Consider the following 24384-nt stretch of genomic DNA (forward strand, 5'->3'; position numbering starts at 1 on the left):
TACCACTACAAGGACATCAACACTGTTTCCACAATCACCAGAACCACTACAACAAACACCAACACCACCACACCAGTACTGCTACTGAAGTACATCTCTACCTTTATCATCACTATCAGATTTAAGGCTGCAAGTTGGCAGAATCATTAGCATGCTGGACAAAATACCTACCAATATTTCTTCCAGTTTTTCATTCTGAGTTTGAGTTCTGCCAAGTATTAAAGAATAAACCCTTTTTATATACTTCTATGAAGCTTTGCATCGTATTTCAATGAGACAAACCCACCAAAACTGCATCACCTCTTCCTCTTAATCTCCATTCCCTATTTTTCGGATATAGTTTAAAACAAAGTGAGAGTATCCTTTGACTATAAATATGTGTGTACAGGGTGCAATGAGTAAATTGTCACCATTTTATATTTTTAACTTCATGCATGCACATTGTTTGCTTTTGATTTTTTCAACTACATACCATAGTAGCGTCAGTTGGGCACCATCTGTGAGAAAAACAGCACCAAGATGCAATTCACTCTACCAGAAATTTGGAAATGACATGCTGTACTGCTTGGCATTCTTGCCAGAAGCTCCAATATGAACATTTCAGAGTGTCAGGTGTCAATTTGAGTCCCCAGAACATGTACTGAGAGTGGTAAAAATCAAACATTCAGTTTTACTGGGTTTTGAAACTGGATAGTAAAAATTCCTATGATTAGCAGCCACCTACATGTTTAGCAATGAAATAAAATAATTTTTTAATTTTTGTGCATATTAGAAAATTTGAACTGGTCTTACGATAGATTATTATCCTTAAATTAGGTATATGCAGCCATTTTATAACTCCCATGAACAACTAATTGTTGAGTTTCCTGTTCATCCTGATGAGGGGATCATTGCTTCGATGCACCTTAACTCATAATCGAACCACGGCAGTGAACTCCCAAAATGGCCATAGATGTATTTGACTTGATTTTGTGGAAATCTCTTATGCTCCTGAACTCCAACTTTTCTCTTAGAGTAAGAAATTTGCCCAAGTTGTTTTCTAAGATTCTGAAGGAGAATTTTCCAAAGAATCATAAATACTACAGCATCTGCAATAAATCGTTCATCAAATTTTCTTACTCAATAATGCTGAATTTGACCTCCATTATCGCATCTATTAATAGAAACAAATAATATGCTACTCATTTCATACATGTATATATATCTATTTTTTTTTACCTATTTCAGTCATAAGACTGAGGCCATGCTGGAGCATCGTCTTGAAGAATTTTAGTTGAATGAATCAACCCCAGGACTTATTTTTTGTAAAACCCGGTACTTATTCCATTGATTTCTTTTGCTGATATATATATATATATATATATATATATATATATGTATATATATATATATATATATATATATATATATATATATATATATATATATATATGTATATATGTGTATATATATGTATATATATGTATATACATATATATATATGTATATATGTATATATATAAATGTATATATATATATATATATATATATATATATATATATATATATATATATATATATATATATATATATAGTAATAAACCAAAAAAAGTAATTCCTTCAAAGGGGTGTGTAAAACATCCAGTTCACTGGTACATCAGTTAAATACTGCATAAATAGGGGTGTAATGCAAATTACAAACAAGAAATTAAATAGAGAGATTCAATTGACAATCCAATAATTTAGTTATTCATAACTATAAAAGAAAGTTTGTATGTGTGTGTGTGTGTGTGTGTGTGCATGTTGACTTTGACATATGAGGTATCAAAAGATTCAGTACTATTTCCACTATCAACTAAACTTCATTTTCATTAACATATTTCCATTACAAAAATTTAAAATTACGATCTTTTCCATAACTTAACTATTGTAAGCATTTTATATGACGATGATGATGACGTCACATTTTCTGTATGAGTGTGTACCATAAAAGACACCCGTCATTACGACACATACCTTCTCTCACTCACTGTACCTCTCTCTCTCTTTCTCTTTCGCACACACACACACACACACACACATCTATTTCATATACACATACATACATCTTATTTTTACGGAATGATCGAGTGAAATGCAGAATGAGAATATAGACAGAGAGACAAGAGAAAGAATCAGAGACAGAAAACAAGTTTCTATAGGAGAAGATGACAGGGATAGCAGGTGAGAGTGAAATGCTGATGTTCCATACCCTGTGTATGTTCTATAGTTGAAAGTGAAAGAAAGCCAATAGAAAGTTGACACTATATGTTCTATAGGTGAAGGTGAAAGACAGATAGCGGGTGAGAGACAGACACTGATGTTTCATACCCTATGAAGTGAAAGAAAACCAGCACAAAAATGATACTGCATGTTCTATAGGTGAAGGTGAAAGAAAGCAGCACAATTAGAGTGGGAAAGCGGGAGAGAAATGATGTTGTGTCATACAATTTGAAGGCCATTTTCACTTTCGTCCCATGTTTCACGCGTGCATAGAATTAGGCATTATCTTTCTTTCATTTTCTTATTATAATGTACGGAGACCTGCTGTTAACATATTACAACTTCACTACATTTCCTTTTTTTGGAATTAAGAAAGGTATACAAAAATAACTTCCTTTGCCACACACACACAGAGTTCTGTATAAATTATGTTATTTTTTGCAGTGCACTAAATTACAGCTCAAATCCTATGGAAATTACCTTTTCCAATTCTGTCATTCCTGTTTGTGAGGAGTGTATTTCAAAACTTGATCTTTCATTTAAACTTACAAGGAAGTTATCTCAGAAGCCCTGTCCTTTACCTATTGTTTCTAGCATGTCTGAGATGACATTTGCATACCCCACCACCACCACCACCACTTATTTCTTTCCTCAATTCACTCACATTCCTATGTTTTCCATACAGGAGATTTGCATTTTGCCTGAAAGCGAGTAGCCAATGGGTAGCCAAGGTGGGGAAGGGGCATTTGGTATTTCTTTCAGAAAAATTAAATTTTCAAAAACAAATTATATTTCACGCATTTTTAATCTCTGTATTTTTCCACATGCATAAAAAGCAAAATTCAAAAAACAGTTAAAAATTAGGAAATTTTGGTGGGGAGGGGTGGAATTATAATTTTAAAAACAAGATTTCTGGCCAAAATCATATTAACCCCTTTTTATTCCATGAAACAGTACATAGTTTGTGATCCTTCTTAAGAACATAATTCACTTTCATGCAAATTGTAGCCCCCCCCCCCACTTCACTTCTGGACAAACAATAACTTCCATTACACCAGTAATCCACTCCACTATATATCAGCTAACAGCATCCATTGTGCTTATCATGACAGAGCATAACCAAATCATTCACAGTTTACCACTTCTTCTCAAAATAACAGTATACAAATTGACACATGACTTTTCCCCCATCTTTTCATTTGTTACTAAAACATCAAATTATACAATGGACAACTTCAAATTGCTATGTCTTCCATTTTATATGTTCCTTAATCGTTTTCTCTTTTCAGCCATGCCACCAAAATGAAGACATTCTCATTTATCTTCACAAACAAAGACCGCAAAGAAAACTGCTTCTATTTGTGCTCAAGAAAACTCACTTCAGCGATGCCAAAATGTGTAATATTTGAAAATGATCAGACGACAGAAGTTCTGCTCTAAACTACACTTATTGTCTGGGATGAATGCACGATGGCACACTGTGGTGCACTAGAAGCCCAAGATAGGTCACTAAGGGATATTAGAAACAATACTACCGTTGGAGGGGGAGGCTTAACTGTTATCCTCACAGGGGAACAGGGGATTTCCGTCAAATATTACCAGTCATACCATGGGGTACACAAGCTGACGACATCTATGTGTGTCTGAAGTTTTCACCTCTGTTAAGGTTTGTTCGTCAGCTTTCATTAAGCAACAATATGCGAGCTCATCTCCACAACGACCCCTTAGCTGTGGAATTCTTTCATCAACTTCTACAAATTGGAAATGGCGTTTTACCATTGAATAACAACCTGCAACAGTATATACTGCAATGTGGGCACATGGTGTCTACATTGGCCGAGCTTAAATAAATGGTATTTTGCACATTGCAAGATAACTTCAAAAACATAGCATGATTCACAGAGAGAGCTATTTTAGCACCTCGGAACGAAAGCATTGATAGAGTAATCCATGAACTCCTCCACATTCTACCTGGAGATGCTTTAACGTTTGTTTCCATTGATACCACCATCGACGAACATGTCACTGTTGACTATCCAGTTGAATTTCTCAACTCTCTACAACCCACAAGACTGCCACCCATTAGTTTTTCTTAAAGAAAGGTGCACCGACCCACCACAACTATGCAATGGTACAAGATTGACTGTAACTACAATGACAAGTCATGTCCTACAAGCAACCATTATTGCCAGCTGTCATCGAGGAGAGATCGCATACATTCCCCGCATGCCCCTTATTCACTCAAATGTGTCATTTCAATTCAAGCGCCTCTGGTTCCCAGTGTAACTATGCTTTGTTATTACAATCAACAAAGCCCAGGGTCAAACTTTAAAAATTGTGGGTTTCAATTTACAAATACTCTGCTTTTCTCATGGACAACTATATATCACATGCTCTTGAGTTAGCGGTGTAGTGTATATTATTCTATCAATACTAGGCTTACACAAAACATAGTTTACCCAGAAGCATTGTCAGTTTCACTTAACATATATAGAGGTGTGCAGTCTGCCCAAACATTAGAGATGATGCTTTTCATAATGAAGCAGCTTTCTTTCCAATACGGATACCTCTACATCCTCATACATCATCCAGTTCCTTAAATCCACCAGTCTAGGTAATTCTGGGGGCAATATTAGGATTTCTTTCTAATCTAAGCTGCCATTCTACATGTTTTTGGCGTCAACAGTTTCAACATTGATCGTGTTTCTAAAGAAGAGTTGTTTGCTTCACACTCCTCGTGTGCTGATTCTACCCATAAGAAAGAAACAGATAATACAATGTGGCTGTAGGTCATTACACCCGGGCAACACCAGGATGCTTTGCTAGTAATATAACATAATACACTATCAATATAATACAATATATGATAACATAAAAAATTATTAAAAAACCAAAAAAGCCAAAATTTGTTTCGACATATACATTATTTGATTTATAAACTATTCATATACATTTATATAGGTCTCTTCAGAGCTTTGGTTTAAAGACAGATGAAATTCTGTGTGAAAGGATGGCTAGATTGTTATCTTATATTATACTAGCAGAGATACTCAGCCTTGCTCGGGATTAAAATGGCATAGTTTTTTTTATTGTTCTACTTGTTTTAGTCATGTGACTGCGGCCATGCTAGAGTCGAAAAAATCGACCACCGGATTTATTCTTTGTAAGCCTAGTACTTTTTCTATCAGTGTCTTTTGCTAAACTGCTAAGTTATGGAAATGTAAACACAGCAACATCGGTTGCCAAGCAATGGTGGGGGTACAAACACAGACACACACACATATATACACATATATATGACAGTCTTCTTTCTACACACATATATAAGTATATATATATATATATATATATATATATATATATATATATATATATATATATATACACATATATGTACATACATATACATATATATATGCATATATGCACACATATATGTACATACATATACATATATATATATGCATATACACACATATATATACATACACATATATAAACATATGGTGACATTCGTGCGGGTGACACGTAAAAGCACCCACTACACTCTCTGAGTGGTTGGCGTTAGGAAGGGCATCCAGCTGTAGAAACTCTGCCAAATCAGACTGGAGCCTTGTGTTGCCATCCGGTTTCACCAGTCCTCAGTCAAATCGTCCAACCCATGCTAGCATGGAAAGCGGACGTTAAACGACGATGATGATGATGATGATGATATATATATATATATACACATATATACATACATATATATATAAATATATGTATGTATAATATATATATATATATATATATATATATATATATATATATATATATATGTATGTATGTACGTATGTATATATATATATATATATATATGTATATATATATATATATATATATATATATATATATATATATATATATATATATATATATATATATATATATATATATATATATATATGTATATACATACGTATATATGTATATATATACGTACATCATGATGATGATGATGATGTACATACATATACAAACATGTGTATAAATATGTATTGAAAATAATAGAAATGAAACTAATACATATAGATACATAATGAAAGTAATTGAAATTGAAACCATAAAATAGTGAAAGTTTTAATAGAGAAGTTACTGTTTCACTTTTGACACATAATACGGAAACAGTGTAAGAGATAAGAGATTGCTCTGGGCTCGCATTAGGCAAGAAGTTTTAAATTTTGGGGGACCCATGACACTGCATGGACCCTAAGTAAAGCATGTGTAAAATTTAAATGAAATCCGCTGGGTAGTTCTCCAGTTTTAGTGATGCAGACAGACAGACAGACACACATATTCTCAGTTTTATATATATAGATTATTTTCATAGTATATTATGTCATATTATAATATAAATGAATTATTGGAATGCCAATTGAATCTCTATTTACGTTATTGTTTATATATGTGTATATATATATATATGTGTATATGCATATGTATATATATGCATACACATAAATGTATTTATATATATGTATATATATATATATGTATATATGTATATATGTATGTATATATATATACATATGTGTATATATATATATATATATATATATATATATATATATATATTTGTATATGTAATGATGTATTAAAAAGAATTAACAGTGCAGGGCTACAAATCGTCAGAGATCTAGCTATAGATGATAGAACCAAACCCTACATCCCTCAAAAGCCCTGGGTTATGCTTAAGGACCAGAAATATAATTTTCTTATCGACCCCTCAGTTAGAGGAGGGAAGGAGATAGAGTTTAAAAGATGGAGAGCATGGTTAGTGTCGTGGATGTGGGAGGGGAGGGAAGCCACTAGGTGGGCAAGGACACAGGTGAAGTATTTCGAGATCAATTCCATGGGGCAGTTACAGGCGGAGACAATGGGGCAAACCAGGGTTGTTGGGCTTGTGGATTTTGGGAAGGAAGGAAATGGTGGGAGTGCATGGAGTGCGGAGAATGAAGTTGGAGGGAGGTGAGGGAGAGGGAGGGAGATGGGAGAAGGAGATGAGGTCATGGATAGTGGAGGACACAGTCTGTTGGTAGCTAGGCATGGGGTTGGAGGTCAGAGGGCAATAGAAGGAGGTGACTTGAAGTTGGCGGAAAGCTTCAGCCTTGCAGAGGTCTGTGCACCTCACCACCAGGGCTCCACCCTTGTCAGCCTGTTTTACGATGATGTCTTTGTGGTACCAGAGATATTGAAAGGCTGAGAGTTCAGCCGGGGAGGTGTTGAGATGTCAGGAATGCCTGTGAAAGTTAAACCGGTCCACAACACATTGGCAGACGCTTGCAAAATGAGTGACTGCTTGGAACTGGCCAGGAGCTGGCATCCGGTGGGATGGTCAGTGGCCCAGGTCGGTGAAGCAGTTCTCTTCATTAGATGCAGGTGGAGTATTGTGGAATAGTGCATATAGCCTGACATGGCACACAAAGCTATAAATATCAGCATGGGTCTGAAATTCGTTACTGGATGGAATGAAGGGGATGAAGCGCAGGATAGATGTATGTATATATATAGATGGATAGATTGATATATAGATATATACATATAGATATATAGATATCTATGCATTTAGGTGTGTGTGTGTGTGAAACACTTTGAGAACAAGAAAGATGTCAAGAAAGAATATTATAAAACCCCTCAAGTAATATAGTAATCAAGATGGGGGAAAGTAAAACATTTTTATTTCTTTATATAATCTTTCTAATTTAGAATATTTTCTTTTTTGAAGTCTTGCTGGTGTTTCTTACTGTATATTTAGAAACGTATTTTTAAGGATGTGAGAATCTTGTTTTCTCTTTAATCCAATTTAAACTTTGTATTACATAGAACTGGAAAATATCAAGTAAAATCTAGAATTTTCTTTTATTTTGGTTACTAACCACAGACTACAAGACCAGCGCCTAACTTTGACTTCTGTGAAATGTGATGCAAGATAAATCTCGTCATAGGCACTGTACATGAATATTATTGGTAAGCTTTCTCTATGGCTAGAAAGATAAAGTTACCACTCAAAGACATAATAAAATCTCTTATTTGATGATTACCAACAAATGCTTGGTTATATTTATTGTGGAAACAAACAATAGTAAAATGGTTTCATCTTTACTTCAAGCATAGGTCATTGACACCAAGTCTCTGGTGCAGAAGAAGCAAGAAGGCACTAGGCTCCATCACCTACGGTTGCAGAGAAACTCACTTGCTTGTCAACTAACTCCTGCCTGTGAACTGCCTCCTTCCTGTGAAAAGGTGCACTTGGTTGACTCACCATTCCAGCCTGTCATTTCTGTCTGTTAGCTCAACTCACATCACAGCCTGCCATTAGTTTCAAGATCACTTCACACAATAGCAAATGATCCTCTACCCTCTAACACACGCACACACAGGCGCTCACGCACATGCATGCACACACACCAAAATTCTTTCAACAACTAAAAAGGATTTACTATCTCCCTGTACACCCCTTGGCAACTATTCCTATCTAATTACAACTATCTACAAGTGAGAAATCCAGCCAAACCCCAGCCCTCACATCATCTCATTGTTAATTGTCCACTAAGGCTGACCTTCCATAGCATTGTAATGATCTCTTCTCATTTATCATCACTAGCTTAATCATTTGTTGAGCCAATCACCCTATGACTTCCAGCACTTGAGATTGGCATTCTCTTGACAGAAATGTTATTCCATAATTAACATTTGTCACTCTTCCCTGCCCCACTAAGCTGTACAGCATGCATTCAGTGGTTCCATTGAAACATCATCTCCAATGTGAACATGTACATGTCCTTCATCTCTTCCAGTCTCACTGGTACAGCACTCAGGTATCTCCACTCAAACAAGAACACTGCCCAATGGGGCACCAACTCCTCTGCCTACTATAACTGAGATGACATGATGCACTAGAACACTGCGACAGTCAGGGAGGTATAACCTCTTTCAGCTATGACTTGATCATTTAATGGTGTCTCTCTACAATCCTGTCTCTTCTCAGTCGGTACATAATTCTAAAGTAGTGCCTGATATTCCACCTGTCTTGAATTTCTCTCATTGATTCTGAACAAAATGTGGTATTTTTGTCCCATCCACTGAGTACTTCTCCAAAAAGATTTCCCTTAGAACCTTTGCAACTTTAACTGCAGCCTCTATCCTAACTCCCTCTATGTAGCTACTTGACCAGGCCTACAGTCAATCATAGTAAAATACAATCTTGCCAATAGTACATTACATCCACTGCCAGTTGTCTTTCACTTAGATATTTCCTGTTTCATACACAGGCTTGACTGACTGATACCTGTTACCACTTCTAACTACCTTCTAAACCTCCCTGATGACATTCAAAGACAAACTTTCCGACCAAAAACAACATTCTGACACCCCTATTTAGTGCATGTTATGCATTGTCTTCAACTCCAGGTACCGCAAACATCGAACTTTAGTCATTCATCTCTCAAAATCTTCTGGTACTCCCACCCAGGTTTTCCTCATCTTGGTAAAATCATCCATTTCATTTTCCTCTGAAGACACCAGCTTTGAAACTTCAGGTCAAATATGGCAATCAACTCACATGGAATTCCAAGGAATCACTCAACAATCATCTCAGTGGCTCCCTTTGCTCAAATTCTTCTCTCATTTGTGGTTACTGATTCTCTCCACCCAAGCACAGTAGCTTAATCAATCCAAATTTGAATATCATGCAACCCCTACCTCAGAGCTCTACAGTACAATATCCTATTTGTCTATCCTATCTTTCCTCCTAAGCCAGACCACATCCTTCACCTCAGCATCATTTATTTCTAGAACAACTCCCAAAGCTATTCTATTAGTATCACACCATACAACACCCTTTTCCAACTCCCTCTCCATGATATCCTTCATCATTGCAGTTGTCTTCTCTCCAGCTTCCTCTCCTCAGTTCATTCTATTAGTTCTCCTCTTTGCATAGCTACATGCAGTTCAGAGCCAACAAGTGATAGGTTAGAGACCTACCTATAATGCACACATTGTGCATTATGGCAATTTAAATCATCCTTTAAACCTGGAATCTCATTTCCCCTCTAAAACACCAGCCTGCCCAACATGCTTTTCTTCAGCCTCAGTGCTAATATTGTCTCTCTTACCATAGATTCCAGCAATTTCACAGCCAGCCCAAACATTTTCAGATGATCCACAATCCACGCTGCCATCACCACTGTCTCATCCACCAAGATGTGATCTAAGTAGGTGTTGGTGGCCCCTTTCACTCTGTCCTTGTTTTTCTAATACCATCTTGAGAGTTGTTGCCATGATTTTCAGCATCGATTTTTTTTTTTCAAACCATAGATATTACTCCCGCATTTCACCAGCTGGTATTTCTACTTCTCGGCTACACAAGGCTGCAGGTAGACTGACTTCAAATTAACTATCATAGAAGCCCCCATCATTTGTTTTGACTCTTGCAAGGTCTTTCTATCTGCATCTGTAGTCTCACTACCTTTGTGACATACCAAATGGTAAACCATGTCCACTGGCCAGATCTTATTCTTCATTAGCTAAACAACTGTCATCAGTGACAACGCTTCATTCTCCACTTCTTCCTCCCACATCATTAAAATGCCTTCCTTAATCCATATCTTCACCACCCTCTCAAATTTGGCTTTTTCCTCCACCCACTTTTCAAAAACATCTTTTGTTGCAGTTCACCCTATTGTACAGAAGAAGAAGGAAGGCTCTGTGCTCCATTACAAATCAGCAGAATAAATGAATGGTCATGAAGAACTTTCACTTGCTTCCTGAGACCTATCTGTGAACTGGTTCCTTCCTGTGAAAAGGTACACTTCATTGACTTCACCTGACATTATTTTTGTCACACTCACTCCACTCAATCTAGCTCACCATCTCCACCTCTTATCTCAGCTCAAAACATCACAATATTTAATATCTATTCTTTCTAAGAACATGGAGAGAAATGAAAGTAGACAGTTTATTTAAGTGAGACAAACAGGAATAACACTAAATAAAAGAAGCCAGAAATCAATGTAATTATGAAAGGAGTTGCGAGAAGACACAGCTTGATGGCAGTCCAGGAATTGCAAACACATTGAGATGAAGAGAACTAAAAGTAGAATACATTTTTTTTTGATGTTCTCAAGAATAAATAGAGCAATTCAACTTCTAACATATTTTTATAAAATTGGTCTTGTATATAGTCAAAAGAAATCACTGTAACTGACAAGAAAAACAAAAGACACAAAAAATGGTTGCCTACCTATGCAATCCAATGAAGTATCCATCCAGTAACCTGGGTTGCAGTCACAATCATAAGAGCCAGGTACATTGTAACAGAGCTGGTCACATCCATTTTTTAATTCTGAGGCACATTCATCAACATCTGTGAATATATGAAACAAAAAGAAAGAACATTGATTTAAAAAATATTTACTTCATATTTTCACAGAATTAAATGCAATTCAGTTAAACTTTTCAAGATGAGCCACAAGTTTAAAAAAGAAAAGAAAACCCAGAACTGCACATTGTGACATGTCTGTATCATTACTTAAATGTATTTGTTAGTGAATTCTATATTAATTATAAATTAATTAAAGCTACATTGCTTTTGCTTCATTATTTTACCATAATGAATAATTATATCTATTATTATTGGTAATTTTACTGATATCACATTCCCCTGCTGGACTTCTCTTAACAAGCTTTTAGTTCTATGTGTAAAATCAGAATATTTTCTATACTCTTACAATGTGAAGGCATTGCAAATGAGAGGTGTAAAGCATCTCAACAGATCTATAATCACAATGACACAATTTTTATGAGACTTCTCTTATCATAATCCCAACAACCTAACACTTAAGCATCATTATATATTCATTGGACTATTAATCTCATAATTAAATAGCCATATTGGACATTTCAGCTTAAAGAGGGAAGTGATGGGGCAATCATTAGTTCATTATATATTTAGTTATTATTACTCTGTGTCAAAATCTCACAATGGTTGACTGCTTTCTATCTCATGGGCCCAATAAAATAAGTGCCTGTACTTTGTTTGTATCAGTTCAAAAGATTAAACCACTTTTCAAAGTTGTGGTCTCGTGACAATGAAAAAATTTACATTCCTTACTTTCGTTCTCACCCTAGTTCCAAAACATTTACACCTATTTTCTTCCACCTGATTTGTCTTTTTATTAAACCATGGAAACTTTTTTTAAATGGAAGCCCAGAGGGGTTTGTGGATGTAACATGGTTGAATGCTTTAGGTGTTTGTTTTACAATTATGAGGATCTAGATTTCGCCCCACTGATTGGCATCTTAGACAAGTTTCTTTTACCATAGCCTCAGTTTGACCAAATGTTATGAGTGAAACTGGTTTGATGGACACTGTATGGAAGCCCGTTAGATAGATTGTAGAAAGTAGGGTGCTGACACTGATGGCAGTTGTTCAGCTGAGGAAAGTATAAGGTCTGGTCTGTATTCAACCAGTAATTTAAAGAACCAGGCCTGTCACACCGATTCTGCCTGCAAATTACATTAAAGACACATGTTTTTGGAATACTGAACCATTTACTTGGTAATTGATAAATCCAGTTGAGTGACCAACTGAATACTACTCAAAACTAAAAGGAAACTCGTTTACTGAGGAAGTTACACAGATTATAATTAACAGTGAAATATAATTCTGGCACCAACTGAGCTGCTATGACATATTATTTTGGTTTGGCTCAGGTTTGGTCTCATTCCTGATAGGAATTATTTGAATAGCAAGTTACTACCTGTAACCTTAGGTATCCGCAAATTTTCATCAGTCTTTCAAGTGTTCAGAATCCTCATGCAGTCTTTAGAACCCTCCTGCAGTTTTCAGCAGTCTTTCAAGTGCTTAGAACCCATAATGCACACATTGTGCATTATGGCAATTTAAATCATCCTTTAAACCTAAAATCTCATTTCCCCTCTAAAAAACCTGGCATGCTTTTCCTCAGTCTCAATGCCAAGTTGTTGATATCATTAAGGTGGTGAGCTGGCAGAATCATTAGCACACCAGGCAAAATGCTTAGCAGCATTTCATCTGTTGCTACATTTTGAGTTCAAATTCTGCTGAGGTCAACTTAACCTTTCATCCTTTTAGGGTTGATAAAATAAGTACCAGTAAAGAAATGGGGTCGATGTAATCGACTAGCCTCCTCCCCCAAAATTTTAGGCCTTGTGCCTATAGTAGAAATGATTATTATTATTATTACTATTAAGAAGGAGGTGAGCAGACAGAATGTTTAGCAATATTTTGTTCACCTTTATGTTCTGAGTTTAAATTCCACTGAGGTCGACTTTGCCTTTCATTTTTTTGGGGGGGTCAATAAAATATGTACCAATTGAGCATTGGGATCAATGTAATTGACTACTCCCTCCCTCAGATTTCAGAAGAAATAATAATAATAATAATAATAATAATAATAATAATAATAATTGAGTGAGAGAGCAATGTATGCCATCTAAGTGACATTAAAATACAAATATATGAAGATCAATATACCCATCATGACTACCCATCTGATATGGGCACATCAGACACATGAGTCACAACCACATGTGCATGACATGGTGATCTCATATCAAGATAAAATGCACCTGAGTTTGCAGGTGGGGCCCAGTTAGAATTTTCTTCAGGTCAAGTAGCCCATCATACTCAAAAGGTTCCTGAATAAGGTTTGTTTAAGGATGATGAATGAAACACCTATGTTTGCAGAGGTGAATTATTCAAACTCCAAACAATTCCCCTCAACACACGGCTCTGGTGCTCCCCCACTACTCCTGCTCATGATCAGAGATGCCACTAAAGGACATGCTCAACTGGTTAAGGTCAAGCAACTGACAAGCAAATCTATAGCAATTATTATTATTATTGTTATTATTATTATTATTATTATTATTATTATTATTATTATTATTATTATTATTATTATTATTATTGATAACATTATTATGTAAAACAGTAACAATACATTTGTTGATGGAAAGAGAATCTGAATCATTTTGAACTGATACTAACTCCACCACAGTTACAGCAGCACTAATACTGCCACCACAACAATACTCCACTCCTACATCTTGAATCCCCTCCTTCTAGCAATACCACAATACCAAACAAAGAATTTTAAACAGTGTGTGTATGTGTGGGGTGGTGGTGCATGTTTGTGTATGCATGTGTACACATACACACATGCATACATGTAAAGATATTCTTTTCTACTCTAGGCATAAGGTCCAAAACTTTTGGGGAGGTGGGGGCAGTCAATTAAATCGACTCCAGTATGCAACTGGTACTTAATTTATTGACCTTGAAGGGATGAAAGGCAAAGTCGACCTTTCAGAACATAAAGACAGACAAAATACTACTAAGCATTTTGCCCAGCATGCTAATCTTTCTGCCAGCTCACCCCCTTATACACTCAAAGATATTAAGAAAAATATTAAGGAATATCAGACCAGAACAGTTGAAACCATCAGTGAGTTCAAATCCGTGTGTCAAACATTCACAGTAAAATGACCCAATAGTATTCACACAGTTTTCTTGACAGGGATTAAAACCTTCCACACATTCATTGATATCTACAGACAATCAAAAGAAAAACAACAATAATAATAATAATAAAATAATAATATCAAAGATTAAAAAAATCATGTAATATTATACAAATTGATGGAGTAGAATTTTTTAAAAATTTATTCACACAAAACAATATGAAAAACAAGAATTATAATAAGCCAAAGAAAAAGATAAAACAATAAAATCACTATAATAAAACCAAACACAAAAGTAAACTTTCATAATACATTTGTTTTAATAACATTAAGTTAATGGTCACCTAGCCATAGTAAACAGTAACACATTCAAAATAACATGCAAAAAAATATTAATCAGAAATAATGTACACAGAAGGAGAAAACTTTGTCCTTATGCTACTCTATGTTCTCTGTGTTACTCTGTGTTTGTATTCTACTCTCTGTATCTGGCATATGATGTTCAAATAATTGTATTTCAACTGTGTAGTTGTGTAGCTTGTATTTGCTCACTGCTATTTTTCTAATAATTCTATATTAGTCATTTCATTTTGAAAATTTATTTAAGTCGTGATCCTCGCATGTGGAACTGCCAGACCCAGCTGCAAGTTGTAATGTTACAATAAAAATAAAAAATTCTTTAATAATTAGGTGATAAAAAGTGCAAAGAATCTAGTCATGCAGATGATATGATGAAGACATAAATGAATCCTTACAATTGAAGCATCAGTATTTTGGAGTAGGCAATCCAGAGTATGTATGACTATTTAAATGGAATTGAATGTAAAACATAATCTCTTTTTGAATAACATATTACATATTTTTATATCATTATTTAGTCATTGCTATGTTACTTCATAGGCTACATCAATGTATTTAGGCAATGTAAATATATTATTGGATATCAATATTTAATTCATTTCATTGCATAGATATGTGGAGGAAGGTGAATAAGATGCTGAGAGATTTATGTTTCTCTCAATAACAAGACAAGTGAAGCAACAAATCACAATTTGGTGATGAGTAGCCTTCGCTACTCATCACAAAATGATTATTTATTATTATCATATTTCCTCCTTATCCATGACATTTACCATAATATGGTGTGCTGGAGTTAGTCTCAGCTTAACTCCAACAACTGGCCATTGCTACCTTTAGTGTAGTCCATTCTGCTGTGATTATTTAGACTAGATCTTTGATCTGAAGACAGCTCAACATGCTGATGTATTACTTCATCTACAATAACACACAAGTCATCATTTCTGTATTCTTTCCACCAAACAGTCTCAAAGACCCTACCATAGGTAATGAAGGATGTTGTTTCTCCACTAAGTCATAAAATCTAGCTTTAAAGATATGTTGTTAAAGAGAAACTTATTCTCTTGAGAGGCAAGTCAGACTATCATAAGTAGCAGCCATAAAATTTGAAATCAGCACTGCAAGTTGATAAAATATCTGACAGTTATGCAGGGCTCACACTGTTTAAAGATTTAAATAGTGTCTAGTTATAGTTTTTGTGAACTGTGCTATTGCTAAAAACACACATCATAGTAGTTTGAAATAACATCAGCTGCCAACTTTCCATTTTGTTAGCCACTTTCTTTTTGACAAGATACAATGTAAAATGAAAATTAAATAAAGAAGACACTGATCCAAACAAAATTTTAAAAATTGTACATAAGTTACCCACCTGCATGCCTGTGTGATTAATCATTTGCAAAAATTTTAAAGTTATATGGAAGAAAATCACTCAGCAAGCTACATACCTATACATGAGAATCTGTCATAGGAGAGTTTCATGCCAGCAGAGCTACATATACATTCATAAGAGCCTTCCAGATTGATGCAGGTTTCTCCACAAGTGTTGTTATCAAGGAAACATTCATCTATATCTGGAAAAGACAGCAAGGACAATAAACCACAATGTACATTGTTTTCAGACATTTAGGAGTTGTTATTGAGCAGGTAGCTCTAGTAAGTTCAACTGATGAAGTCTTATAAAAATTCCTCTTGGAGCAGAACTAAAATGGTAGGGAATCCTGAAATAAAGATCTAAACTGAAGCAGAACTGTAGCATGGTCAGTCCAACTGGTTAAATCATATAGAAAAGAGATCAACTGGGGATGACCTATAGCAAGGACTGAATCATTTTAGTTGTGTCTTAATCACAGCTATTCATTTATTATTTTACTAGTTTTAGCCTCTAGACTGTGGCTGTACTATAGCACTGATTTCAAGAGTTTTTAGTCGATCATATTAATGCCAATATTTATTTCAGTCTGGTACCAGTTTACTGATCTTTGTTTGTTGAACTGTTATGGTACAGAAAATTAACAACATATCTTGTAACAATAGCTTTTACCAATGTAAACATAAACACACACACCAACATCATCACCTTCTTCATTATCATTATCATCATCATCTTCAATAGCAGCACCATCTTTTAATGTCTGCCTTCCATTCTGACATGGGTTGGACAATTTGAAAGGATCCAATGGGTCAGAGGACTGCATCATGCTTTAGTATCTGCTTGGTATGGTTTCTACAGCTGGATGCCTTTCCTGACGCCAACCAGTTTACATAGTTCACTGGGTACTTTTATGTGGCACCAGCACTAAAGATGTGCATGATTGTGATCCCCACCAGGTGAGTAGGACAACAGTAAAGAGTGAGGTGATGAAAAGTTACAGTATGAAGAGAGGGGAAAAAGAGGTTTCTTGCAGGAGAAGAGATACATGGTTACTAACATTATGCAAGAGAAGGTGGGAGTAATTGGTGAAGAGCTAAAACAAGAAATAAATATGATAGCGATGAGGTTTTAGGGTGGACAGAATATGCTGATGACTTTGCTCTAATTGCTGAGTCACAATCAGAACTAGAGGAGAAGTTTCAGGTGTGGAAGCAAGGATTAGAATCGAAGGGTCTTAGAGTCAATCTAGCTAAAACCAAAGTCCTACTAAGTAGGAAGGCAGACATACCACAAATCCCTTCAGGTAGATGGCCCCACTTGATCTGTAGAAAAGGCGTAGGTAGAAACTCCATAAGATGTACCCGGTGTAAACTATGGACACATAAGAGGTGCAGCAATATCAAAGGAGGGTTAAGTGGGAAGATAGTTTTTGTATGTGGCAGATGCTCAGGGGCCATAAGCACTGAAAATGTGCAGAAAACAGATTCCGTCACATTCCAGGGGGAAAATCTACAAGTAGTTGATAGCTTCCGTTACCTAGGTGACCAAGTCAGTAGCAGGGGTGGTTGCCCTGAAAGTGTAGCTGCTAGAATAAGAATAGCCTGGGAAAAGTTCAGAGAGCTCTTACCTCTGCTGGTGACAAAGGGCCTCTCACTCAGAGTAAAAGGTAGACTGTATGAGGCATGTGTGCGAACAGCCATGCTACATGGCAGTGAAACATGGCCGTGACTGCTGAGGACATGCGTAAGCTTGCAAGGAATGAAGCTTGTATGCTCCACTGGATGTGTAATGTCAGTGTGCATACACGGCACAGTGTAAGCGCCCTGAGAGAAAAGTTAGACATAAGAAGCATCAGATGTGGTGTGAAAGAGAGACAACTGTGCTGGTATGGTAACGTGTTGCATATGGATGAGGACAGCTATGTGAAAAAGTGTCACACTCTAGCAGTAGAGAGAACCTGTGGAAGAGGTAGACCCAGGAAGACCTGGGATGAGGTGTTGAAGCACGACCTTCGAATGTTGGGCCTCACCAAGGTGATGACAAGTGACCGAGATCTTTGGAGATATGATATGCTTGAGAAGACCTCGCAAGACAAGTGAGACCATAACTGTGGCCTAGCCAGTGCAGCATAACCAGCCCGTTTAAGAGTACGCTGCAATCATTGGGCAATAAACTGCACCTGCAAAGACTTGTTGAGGCAAGTGAAGTCGTTGTCATGGCACCATTCGAGCGTGGTCGATGCCGGTGCTGGCTGACAGGACTTGTGCCGGTGGCATGTAAAAAGCACTATTTGAGTGAGGTCGTTGCCAGTGCTGCCTTACTGGCTCCCGTGCCAGTGGCACGTAAAAAGCACCATTCAAGCATGGCCAATGCCAGTACTGCCTAACTGGCCCTCATGCTGGTGGCATGTAAAAAGCACCCACTACACTCTTGGAGTTAAGAAGAGCATCCAGCTGTAGAAACATTGCCAGATTGGATTGTAGTCTGGTGCAGCCTCCTGGCTCACCAGCCTTCAATCAAACCATCCAACCCATGCCAGCACAGAAAGCAGACGTTAAACGACAACAATAATGATGATGATGATGATTCTCCCTTTAATTTTTCAGGTTGTAGGTGGTGGGTGGTTATTACTCCATTCACATTTTCTGTTGAGGTTCTGTCTATTTTCTATTAAATGTGTGGCCCCAGTAATCTGTCTGAGTGTTGTGTCTGTTCTGTGTCAATAAGATTGTTGATGTCTTTTTCAAAGATATTAATGGAACAGACATAGCAGACAGTAAAGTTTTCTCATGGACACATTTTATTAGGAGCTCATTTATTCCTATACTATGCATGAAATATGTGTTTATGTATGTGTGCACAAGTTCACACACACACACACACACACACATGCATGCATGCGCACACAATTATAAATGCATGCTTATATAACCTTCACACATACAGAGATAGTTTATGAACATGCAGTAATCACACATAATCACTGGCTATAGTAGAATGGATAGTGGTAGTGAGAATACCTTACAGAGTTCTGTTATGTTCCACCAAGATTTACTTTATCTTTCATCTATCGAATGTTGATAAAATAAGCATCAGTGGATTATTGGATTCAATATAATCTACTGAACTCTCCCATGTGTAGACTGTGGCTCACATTTTCCTGAATCTAATAAAATCTTTAATAAACAAAGGAAGCCACATATGATCATTTCAATGGTGACGTAAAGCAGAGTGATATAACAATATTTGTTCGGGACCCACCAATTTTGTAAATAAGAATTCTCACATTCAAGATTATAACAAGCAGCTTCACTTGTAAAATGTTTCTTACCAGATTCTTCTACTATCTACAATCACTTTTAATCAGTATTTCTTAAAACAATATCTTCGTGCAACAAAATGTCACAATTATTATCATTTCAGTTTTTAAGTTTTTAACTCTGCTAAAGACATGATTTTTAATAAAGTAGTAGACACTCATTAGCCCTTTTGATACCAACCCATCCAAAACTGCCCCTGCTTTTATGACACAAGTTTTCTATATAAAGTGATCGAAATTTAAATTTCCCATTAAAATTCCATGTTAATTTAGGTTGCATTTACCAGCCAAGATATCTTAGCAAATTCTTTATTATTTTCAAAATTAATTGAAATAAGGAAGGAGTTGTTCAACAGAAATATGGCAAAAAAAAAAAAAGCATTAAAATATCCTATAACACTTAACTGACACAGTCATTTATTACCATTAATAATTATAACAACAAACAATGTTACATTTTCCTCAACAATGATGCCCACTGTATCCTCACAACACACTTGTGTTGCCTCACAGCTGTTGACTTTCTCAGACAATAAGTGAATCCATGCAGTTGCCAAGTGACATCCAAGAGATTGAAAAAGCCTACACAGAAAGCCTCCACAACAATGAGAAGACGATTTGGGCCAAGATGGAGAAGAAGGGTGTAATCAAGAAAGAATTGAAAGCTTGTTAAGAGTAGAAATGTATAACAGCATCCAATAGCATGGACATATGAGCGTGTGTATGTGTGCGTATTTATACAGATACACACACACACATACATGCTATAATAAATGTCATTGTTTCAGTGTGTGTGTGTGTGTGTGCTACTAAAGAGATATAGTAGGAAGAAGGGAGGCAGATATTTTGTGCTCATTTTTCCATATTTGTATAGGTAGGATGAGTTTCAAACACAGTTTACTCTTCCATTACAATCCTCATCACCAAGTTGCTAGCCACTTGTCATTTTTGTGAAGTTCAACATCCAGAGATCAGCTTTCATCACTTCTATCCATGTTTCTCAGCCTTCCATTTCTGTAGGTTCTTTTCATGGGCTGACTTGATCATTTTCCCCTAACTGTCATCCTGCATTGCATGTCTATACCAGTACAGTGCACTACACTCAAATACTATAGTTGATACTTCTTATACTCAGTTCTACTCACTTCAGTTCCATCATCAATTCATGTTAACATTACACATCCAGCAGAGTATACTGTTCTTCTTTCCAGCCACTGTACATCCTTTTTATTCAGTGCCCATGTTTCACCATCATGCAATATCATATCTCATATACAGGCATCATACAAATATTTTGCTTTAATTATGCTACCAAGTGACAAGTGTTGTGAGAAGGAGAGAAGTGGAAGCAAATCAAAATTACTACTATTGTCATTATATCAGAGTAGCTGAAGACATTGACTAGATTTTCATGTTACTCTAGGAAAGGATACTGTACCCTACCAGTACTGTATTTGCAAAGAAGCCTGTTATTAGAGACATCTGTTCGCACAAAAGAGCACCAAATAAAGAAGGTATGATGGTTAGGTGATCATTTTAGTGACAGAATGAAGTTTGATGAACATCTAAAGCCTTCTAATATATTTTCAGGCTAAGAATAGGGCATTTTATGCCAAAATATCAGATATATGGACAATTTATTCTGGAAACTGAGTGAAATAAATTGTAACACATATCCATACTGTATGGCTTTATTAATTCATTTTAACTTATATAAACAGTACTTCTGAAATATACTCAAAATATTTTAACCACAGACATAAATGCATACACACACAAATAAAAAAGGTGAAAGTAAACGTGTGTACACACACACTCACACACATTCCACACATTTGTTTTATACATAGATATACATATAAAAAATACAATATATACACACAAACACACATGATTGACTGTCAGGCAACAGACAAATTGACTAAGAAGAAAAGGGAAAATGTAGTAAATTAGTTATGGTGAAGCATCTTTTGTTGTTCCAACTTAGGAGGGTGGGAGTTTGCTGCACTGGGCCATAGCCCCCATCACCACTACCATCTTGGAGAGGGGAAGATGGAAACAATATTAGTGTGAGTGGGGAGAAGGGACATGATAAGAAAATAACCATAAAGTCTGGAATTTGACAACCAGAGAGAAAGAAAGGAGGAGTTAGATGCAGAGTATTGGTGGGACAGGAGGGTTGTGGAAGAAGTGATGGAGAGAGGGTGGAACATGGTAAATTGAATTATAGATAAATAAGTGACAAGATGATAAAAGAAACAGCAGGTAAGGAAGACAAAGTGACAAGCTGGAGTGGTTGATAAATAATAAATAAATCAATAGACTGACAGAGAGGGAGGAGTGAGTAGCTAAACAGACAGTGGGAGGAGGGTTCTAGCCGATGGGGGTGAGGTGGAGGAAGGGGAAAGAGAAGTGTTTAAGGTAAGCGTGTAAGTAGCTGGCGGTGGGGGAGACTAGAGAGGAAACAACTCCAGAAATAACAGTAATAATGAGAATAACAACAATAATAAATACATAACCAGAACTCCTCCCACTCACTTCTCTGAGACAACAATGACAGTAATAGTAAGACCATAATGATGGTGATAATGATTATATTGATGATGATGATAATGATGATATTAGTTATAATGACAAAAATCACAACACATCAACAATAATGAAAATAATTCTAATAACATTTTCATAGTTAGACCCATATTATATAGTGGAATGTGTGTGTGAGTGTAGGGGTGATAAATCTGATTAAATTAACCACAATTTATTACTGGTATTTATTTTAATGAGCTCAGAGAGATGAAAAATAAAGTATTGTGGCAAGATGTAACACAGTTGTTTGTATCTTAATGGTGTAGAGTTAAGTTTGATGTTCGAGTGTCACTGTCAACTTTGAATTCTTTTATTGCCATAAGGATGATGGAGATGTGGTGGGGGCAGTCAATAAATTAATTTGAAAAAAAGTAAAAGCATGGAAAGCGTCAGTATATAGAAAGGTGTAAAGGAGATGTTCCATTAGGAGGAAAGCTACTTTGGGCCAAGGAAACCCACAGATTCAGAACTACTCTGATTATAAAGGGTGAGTACCCTTTCCTAGATGTGTTCTTTAGTCTGTCTTACAAGTACATGTTGAAAGTGGAGACATTATACAGAGTATTCTTACTGTTCTCACCCATCTTTCAGTAAATTCTCTCACCTGCTTCTCCAAGTAGAACTTGAAACTTGGCTCAGTCCTTTCAGTTTTGTCCACTAACGGTCTCTTCCACCATAACCACAGAGGAAAACTATTTGCCCTTCTGCCCAAAGGAAAGTGGTTGGGTGGTCCTCACTGGCGATTCAGCTGATAACTGGATCTTGTGTATGACAACAGCTGTTTGACATATTTTCACAGCCAGTAATACTTATATACTGAACAAATATGTGCAGAACAGTTTTGTTACTCTGCATGCATCATGGACATGAACTTCTGAAAGCACTTCCATTCTCATAAGAATTTATTCCAAACCAGCCAAGTCTTCCAATAGCAGTCAAGCAGGGGATTTCTGGAAATTTTCCATAATCCAAAGCTGAAAGTCCCCTAGATCAACCTGTTTACTTGATCTTTGTTGACACCAAAAGTCTCCTCAAGAACTTTGGTGCAGTTGCCCAAAACTAGTCCATTTTAGAATAGAATAGTTGATGTACTACCAACTACACTGCTTGACTGGAAAAGAACTATGAATACCTGCTAATCTGCTAGATGCTAGAAATCCAATCTTATTTTTGCTTGACTCAGGATAGCAGTTCCACTAATGAGATGAATTGAGAGAATGCATGCCTAACAAACAGCTTCAGCACTTGCTCACTATCAATGCATTTCTGCAGCTGCTACAGCTGCAATAATTGTTTGAACATCATCAGCCACAGCAACTAAGTTCTCCATTTATTGGCAGCAAATAAACCAACCAACCAGAGAAATATATCTTTTCCACAAGAAACAAAGCACATGCTCCAAACTAGTCAAATGAAAATCAGACAATAAGTGGTGGAAGTAATATATGCATTTACCATCACTGCACTCTCTTGCAGAGATATCTTCCTCTTACTCTATTTCATGATGGAACTACCCACCTAGTTTGTAACTTCATCTCAGTGCCTATCTTGCAACAGGTCTGGCCCAGTTTAGACTCCAAGCAACTTAACAAGACCATCAGTCCAGCAATACATGAGCTTGCCTCTCAAGTCCCAAGCTGCAAGCCCTGTTATTTGTTCTGGCTAATGTGTGCTTCAGTTATCACCTTATATTCCTATGTTTATGCAAAGGATAATGATTCTCTTATATCTGTAGCAAAATTTTCCCAAGAAATAGATTTGAAATATGATTCACTAAAATTTAAACTAAAGACAGCAACCTAAAACTAGGTATACTTGTAGCTCCGTGATGATCAAATGTAAAACACACTCTTGCATGGCCAATCCTTCTGTAAACTGACTGCCAAACATATAAATAAAAAGAGAAATCTTGGCCTGAATGAACCAATCCAAACAGAATAAAGGAATGGAAGAAGAGCCA

General features: G+C 36.2%; 1 protein-coding gene across 4 annotated transcripts in view; it reads right to left on the bottom strand.

The window, feature by feature from the left end:
* LOC106871923 (uncharacterized) overlaps positions 1–24384 on the bottom strand; it is a 423018-nt gene that overhangs the window by 199410 nt on the left and 199224 nt on the right. For all 4 annotated transcript variants that reach the window (XM_089361578.1, XM_089361580.1, XM_089361579.1 and 1 more), the window contains 3 exons: positions 16590–16715; positions 14749–14871; positions 11522–11644 (listed from right to left, as the gene is read on the bottom strand). In XM_089361578.1, the coding sequence (XP_089217704.1) occupies positions 11522–11644; positions 14749–14871; positions 16590–16715 (372 nt within the window). The remainder of the gene's footprint in view (positions 1–11521; positions 11645–14748; positions 14872–16589; positions 16716–24384) is intronic.

Source organism: Octopus bimaculoides, chromosome 13 (genome assembly GCF_046866305.1).
Source record: "Octopus bimaculoides isolate indiv1 chromosome 13, ASM4686630v1, whole genome shotgun sequence".
NCBI classification, from domain to species: Eukaryota; Metazoa; Mollusca; class Cephalopoda; order Octopoda; family Octopodidae; genus Octopus; species Octopus bimaculoides.